Below are 7,059 nucleotides of genomic sequence, written 5' to 3' on the forward strand. Positions count from 1 at the left end.
ATTGACTTGTCTATAGTCCACGCACATTCTCATAGTACCGTCTTTCTTTTTTACCAGAACCAAGGGGGCTGCCCAGGGGCTACAACTGTCTCTAATGACCCCGGCTTCTTTCATTTCTCTCAGCATGCCCTTTGCATTCTGATAGTGTGCAGGGGGTACAGGTCTGTATCTTTCTTTTATTGGTGGGTGGCTCCCCGTGGGGATGTGGTGTTCTACCCCTTTTACTCTGCCGAAGTCTAGCGGGTGCTTACTAAAGATTCTCTCGTACTCCTGAACCACCCGGTAGACTCCTTGTTCTTGGTGCAGGGGAGTGGAGTCAGCACCCACATGGAGTTTCTGGCACCAGTCCTCCTTGTGTTTCTGGGAGCCATTATCCTCCACCGGGGGAGATGGAGGCAAGGGTTCCACGACCCTGAGAGCACTGTGTTCGACAGCAAACAATTTGGCTAGTGTAGCGTACCGGGGCAAGTGTACTTCCCTTTCCCCAATGTTCAAGATGCGGACGGGCAACCTCCCATGGCGGACATCAACTATCCCCCGGGCTGTCAAAATGGTGGGCCTGCTGTCTGAGTACACGGGTTCTACCATGGCTTGGTAGTCTCTTCCTCTTAACCCGATTGCAGTCCGACACCAGATCATCATTTCACTTTTGGGAGGCATGGCAATGGGGAACGGGTCGCTCATCCTCACGCTACCGATCTCACCACCAGACAGTTCTACTTGTTGCCGTCTCATCAGTGCTCTTATCTCTTTCCGGAGGGCCCTCTGTTGGCTGGAGCTAGCATTCATCACCACCTGCTGCAAAATTACAATTATTTCTGAAAGACAATTTTCAATCACGTTAGTACCCAAGGTTATTTTAGGGTGACTTTCTCGACGGTCAATGTCCACAATAATCACTCCCTGTGCCGGCAGTTCAACTTTACCAATCTTAATTGTCATCTCTCTGAACCCCACCTGCGGCACGGGTTGGCCATTGCTGGCGATGATGCTTAAGTCATCGTCTGGATAACGGGTTATATCAGTGTCACTCCAGTACTGCTTGAAAAGTACATAGGGGATGGTAGTCACTTGGGACCCGGTGTCCAGCAGTGCACTCATGGGGATACCGTCCAGCACTACGGGTAAAACCGGGCGTCCCCCCACGTACTTATCGCGCCAATTAGACAGGCCTGGTGACCTTATGCCTGGGGTTTGGCCCTCTGCCCCAGGTCGGACCCGTTTAAAGTACAGTACCTGGCTATGTGTCCTGGCTGGTTGCAACGGCGGCAAATCAGCTGTCCATCCTCAGCGTAGCGGTCTGTGGGCCTCCCTCTGAACGACGGGATCCTCTTCCGTCGACGCCACGGGACATCCTCCGGACTGGAAGCCAGCTTGATTGGTCCTGACGGGTCCATCTGTAACGACTGTACGGTCCTGGTCAATGCAGCAACACTCTTTGTTAGTTCTTGGACCTGATGGTGCAGGTTTGCAGGCGGGGATGGGTTTAGGGCCTGCGCGTCAGGTCAGCCCCCTCAAGGTCTGCAGGGTAGGGCGCCGCCTCCTGGTGGTACGTAATGGCAGGACGCCGGGAAGCTACAGCGCCACCTGGTGTGGGTTCTCGGAGCACCCGGATGGCCCTCTCTTTAAACTGTGCAAAAGTTAAATCGGGGTTCTGTAGGGCCATGAGGTGCAGCTGGGTTCTGTGGGTGCTGGATAGCAGACCTTCTATGAACTGGTCAGTCAATAGCTTATATGTATCCTGCACGCTGCCAGGGTCAGCTTGTTTGATTGCTCCCAAGGCTTCCTGTAAATTTAGGGCATAATCTCTGATGCTGTTCTGTGTCCGCTGCTTACATCCGTAGAACCGCATTTTAATTTCAGCTGAGGTGCGGGTGTCAAAGGTACCCCGCAGCCGGGTCAAAATGTCCTTTACAGTCCTTTTCTCCTCAGCTGGCCATGATTTTACCTCCCGCTGGGCTGCACCAGTTAACTGCCCTGTCAGTATGCTGATTTTCTGTTCTTCTGTTAGGGGATAGACTTTAAATAAACTGTGCAGTCTTTCCTTAAAGTCACTCAACGTATGGGATTCCCCTGAATACTGGGGCAGCCAGGCCGCTCCGGGGATATAGTGCATGGAAAACGGCATCACCGCTGCTGCAGCCAAGCTGGTGGTAGTGGGCCCCTCCGCTTCCGACATCTTCCTCCCCCCTAGTTAACCGTGGCCTACCTTCCGTTGATCCTCTTCCGTAGGCCACGGTTCCACTAGCGCTGCTCTGGGCGAGGACCTTGCGTCGCGTCCTGGTGACGTCAGCGTCGCTCTCTCTCCTTCCAGGACCTTGCGCAGCGTCCGGACGTAGGGCGGGGCTTCAGGTCTCACGCGGCTTTGACGTCCACGCCCCTCTTCTTCCCGCGCGGCGTCCCGAAGATGGCGCCCGATGGCGGGAAAATGGCTGAAGATGGCGGGAAACGGCTCCGGATGGCAGGAAATCTCTTTTTAAGGTACGTATACAGTCTTTTCAGGCACGCAATACCCGTTTGTGGCGGGTTGGTCACAATCCTGCCGACTACGCCAGAAAGCTGACTTGCCCCCTGGGCCGTGGGGTACTCAAGACCGGGTCTCTAGGTTGCGCGGTGCTGATGGGGGTAGTAGTGGCAACCCGGTCTCGTGCTCAGGGTGTCAAGCTAAAATGGTTGCAGTCTCTTTATATATATATTCATGTGAAAGTCCGACTACGCGACCCGTGGATTGCGGTCAGGGATAACCGCCTCTGCAGGACAGACCGCTGGGGCTGGTGTTGGTGAGCAGCACAGGAATGGTATAACTCCCCACGGGAGGAGTGTAGCCCCAGGGCAGGGTAGGTGGATGTTGGGGGTGATAGTTCCGGCCGTGATGGTCAGAATGCAGAGTCCGCTTAAACAGTTCAGGATCTTTATTGTAACAGATGGTAATGACCCAACAACAGTACCGGCTAGAAGGGGACCTGGATGTCTGAGAACACTCGGGAAGCCCCTCTGGTCAGGGTGAGGGTGTAGGCCTACCGTGCTCTCTATGCTCTTTCTGACTATTCCCCTCTTAGTGGTAAAATAGCCCACGTCCCTGATCGTTCCGTGTATTCTCACCCGTATGGCTTGCAATTTGGGCTCCTTTTACCTCTAGCCTCTCTTGGCTTTGCTGGTCCCTTCTGTTGTGGCGGAGCCTCCGGGCTTTTTAGGCCAAAGGACATGAAATCCCTCGCGGATTGGTTCTCTGCTGCTGGACTTAGAGTCTTTACAGCCTCGGACCCCAATGTCTGGTAGGTAGTTCTCCCTTTCTGCCCGGACAGGCTCTCAGCGTCGTACGTCCCTGGCTAGCAGTTCCTCCACTGCCTCACGACCTCCTCAGCCTGCTGCTGACCCTTACTCTCCGGGCCTAGACTCCGTCACGGTCTCAGGTCTCCCAGGTCTCTCTAACCCTGCCCCCAGTTCCAGCTTTTATAGGGCAGCCTGCTCCCCCTACTGGCCTGGGACAGGGGGTGCTGCATGCTAATTGTTCCTAACCAGGGAACCTCCCTCCTGCTCTCAGACACAGCCTTTATTATTTGTGGCATCCAGGCCTGGGGTGACACACGAGTACTATCACTGTTTTTCACAGATAGGACCCGTACTTGTGATGGGGAAGTTCACGTCTAATTTTTCCTCTGACTGAGTGGTTCACACAAAAGCATGGAGACTTGACCAATATTGATCCACGTGTCGGAACAAGCTAGCCAATGCAAGTCTATGGGTCTGTAGAAAAAAACGGGCAATACTTGGATGCCATCTGTGTGTTTGATAAAATAAACTCTTGAAAACTGTTGAAACTCTGAACAAACTCTGATGATAAAAACTGACACTCTGACCAATCTCTGGTGACCCTCTGATCAAAAAACAGCAATGAAACTCGGACGGATATTCGGTAACAAACAAAAAAATCACAGACGTGTGAAGGAACCCATAAGCTTGTCGGTTGCATGGAGAAGATACAACCTGATGCTTTGCTGTCATTTTTACTAGTCTCTTAAGATTACAGGGGCAGAAGGCTGAGATGATTTATTTCCTATTTAAATTGCAGAAATAGAACAGATGCTTTTGGCTCATTTTTTATTTAATAAATTGTTATTCATCAGGGTTTAAATGGAGGAACAAAAAAAGAGGAAACTTATGCAAGTCTAATCATTTGACTCCTCCTTAGTCTTACCCCATTTAAAACATCCTTCTAATGCTGAAAATGTGCAGTTGACTACCAGCTTTTGTTGCAGTATAAATCATGGATTCAAGTGTCCCACCCTCATTCCCTCACACTTCAGAGAACACCACAAGCTGCCACGTAAACTATGGCGGAGACCTACACAAGGTGGAAATGCAGCCGGAGACTGTTTACAGCAAGTCAACGGTGGTGGTCGTACAACAGAATACTCCTCCTATACGAGATGACTTTCTGTGGTCTATCTTTAATACCATTTATCTGAACATGTGCTGTCTGGGATTTGTGGCACTCATGTACTCTGTAAAGGTGAGTAATGGGAAAGGACAAGACCAACTTCAACAAGTAGCTGCCATCTTTGTATTATTTCAATGGGCACCGGCTATTTATGTGTTTGAAGGTCGATTTGTGGTTGCAGTCTCCTGAATGGGCGTTACAAGAGAAAAGAGTTTCATGAGAGCAGCGATTTATTTGATGTGTCCTTGTATCTTACCGTTAGTTTTAGTTAAAGGCCACGGCCCCACTATCAGTATTTGGTCAGTATTCGGTCAGTATTTTTTCTCAGGAGTGGGAGCCAAAAACAGGTGAGGAACAATCAGAGAAAAGGTATAATAGAAACAAGTCACCAATTCTGCATTTATCACCCACTCCTGAGAAAAAATACTGACCGAATACTAACCAAATACTGATAGTGGGGCCGTGGCCAAAGGGGTATTCTCAAGCTTCAAAGTTATCCCCAATCATTGGGGGTCTGACTGCTGGCACCCCTTACTGATCCAGAGTCCTGTATAAATGGAGAGGTTGTCAATTATGTGCACTGCCACTCCATTCTTATGGGAGTGCATAAAACCAACCAAGCCCAGCACTCTGCTACCTCTGGGGACCCCATTAAGAATGAATGGAGTGACAGTGTGCATGACTGACCACTGCCTCATTCACACGGGGCTCTTAGGGTCCTGATTCTCAGGATCAGTGGGGGTCCCAGCCTTTATGAGGTCATTAGTTCTTGGTAGGAGACCCAATGTTGGTTTGGGTACTGCAATCTCTGCACTGACTGTAAAATACAGACACATGAGTTTGGTCTTACAGTCCCAGAGGTGTGTGACCTACATCTATCAGACTTTTATGGCATATCTGAGTTTGGAATAACCCTTTGGCTGCATTCAGATGAACTTGGGAAATAACAGGTCCAGAAATTGTGGACGTTAATTTGTGTGCAAACAAATTGTGCAAGCGCTCGTGCACATTGTAGCAATATGCAGAAGTGTTCGTGTATGAAACAGTCCTTTATTATCCATGCTGGTGTCTGTAGGGCTCATTCAGACCAGCGCATTAAAAGTCGTGTGCAAAACCGATAGCGGTATGGACAGCACACTGACCGATGCAGGTCATGGTAGTAGTTCATATGATTGTTTGACACACAGACTGATCCGCTTTTTGGATTGTTCATTAAGTCAATTGGTGTCCAAAAAACAAATCACATATGGGTTCCCATCCGTATGTCATGCGTTCTTCACACATCCATTACAATTATTAACATAGGACACTGCATTTGGCCTTTATTATATTTTAAACTGTTGATGTACGGACACATACATAGGTAAAGACCTGAGATATGGGTGACATACTGATGACAGAATGGATAAAAAAATCTGTTTTTTTTCTGGATGAAAAATGAACGACTTTACATACACTCTGAACCCAACTTTAGTCCGTTGAAGGGTGCTGTAGATAAAGTTTTTGGAAGTTCAATGTAACTAAAAGTTATGAAGCACGTAACTCCACAAAGATATTAGAAGATTGTTATTTATTCAACCCCCCAGTATAATCACAGGGCTCTCCAGTGATCCATGTCCAGTGTACTTGATCCATGGGAGGTCTAAGTCTTGTGGCCGCATTACGTCAATCTACAGTAAATGCTACATTAATATTTATTATAATTCTTCTAAACTACCATTGAATTAACCTCTTGATTTTTGTTTTTTTTCCCTTCCTACAGTCGCGAGATCTGAAAGTATTCGGGGATAAAAGTGGAGCGATTCTTTTTGCTACTAAGGCTCGTAAATTCAACATTGCGGCGACGGCTGTGTCAGTTACTTTATTCCTTATTGTAATCATCATCAATGTCACTACTAGACAAACCTGAGATGCCGCCATATAAAGAAACAATCAAAGCTTCAGTTTAATGCAGAACTGCGCTCACACATCATATATCTGGAATTGGGATGGCATTCATCAATAAATGTTTCATTATCACTACTATTGTTGCTTTTTTCTTATTACTTTTATTGCTTTTCATATCTACAAAAAAAAGGAAAAATACATTTTTCACTAAAAAAAGGAAGAATAAAGATCTAAATGCCTTACAGACACATAAAAAGATAGAGAACCAAGGAAAAAATATAATCTTGCAGACATTTAATTCATGTTTAGGCCTCTGTGATGCAGTTTGGACATCAGGTTAACGGGAAGGAGAAGATGAACAGATTGATGTATAGTTATGTGGGAAAAGATAACTTTATTCTTTGATAGCTCTGCTCATTCTGGGTTTAGCAGTCAGAGGAGGGGTCCTAATCAGTGATTGACAGTCTTCCCTGCATTAGAGTGGATATCACTGATTAGGACCACTCACTAGACTACTAAGCACACAATGAGCAGGGATTTCCATAAAGCTACATTTCATCATTTATTGAACATCATGGGTGCATTTTTATTAGGCTTAAGGCCTCGACACACTAAGCGACGCTACAGCGATCCCGACAACGATACGACCTGTCAGGGATCGTTGCTGCTTCGCTATGTGGTCGCTGGTGAGATGTCAAACAGTCAGATCTTCCCAACAACGCAGCAACGAT

The 7,059-nt window shown here is 47.8% G+C and overlaps 1 protein-coding gene across 1 annotated transcript; it reads left to right on the forward strand.

Annotated features, from left to right (window-relative positions):
* Positions 1-4,115: 4,115 nt before the first annotated feature.
* Positions 4,116-6,463, forward strand: LOC141173692 (dispanin subfamily A member 2b-like). Its single transcript, XM_073658030.1, has 2 exons — positions 4,116-4,513; positions 6,204-6,463. Exons 1-2 carry the CDS (start codon positions 4,268-4,270, stop codon positions 6,348-6,350), a joined length of 393 nt encoding a protein of 130 aa, XP_073514131.1. The 5' UTR covers positions 4,116-4,267; the 3' UTR covers positions 6,351-6,463.
* The last annotated feature ends 596 nt before the right edge of the window (positions 6,464-7,059 follow it).

The sequence above is a fragment of the Phyllobates terribilis genome, unplaced genomic scaffold (assembly GCF_046119375.1).
Source record: "Phyllobates terribilis strain yellow unplaced genomic scaffold, ASM4611937v1 Scaffold_13__5_contigs__length_258822181, whole genome shotgun sequence".
NCBI classification, from domain to species: Eukaryota; Metazoa; Chordata; class Amphibia; order Anura; family Dendrobatidae; genus Phyllobates; species Phyllobates terribilis.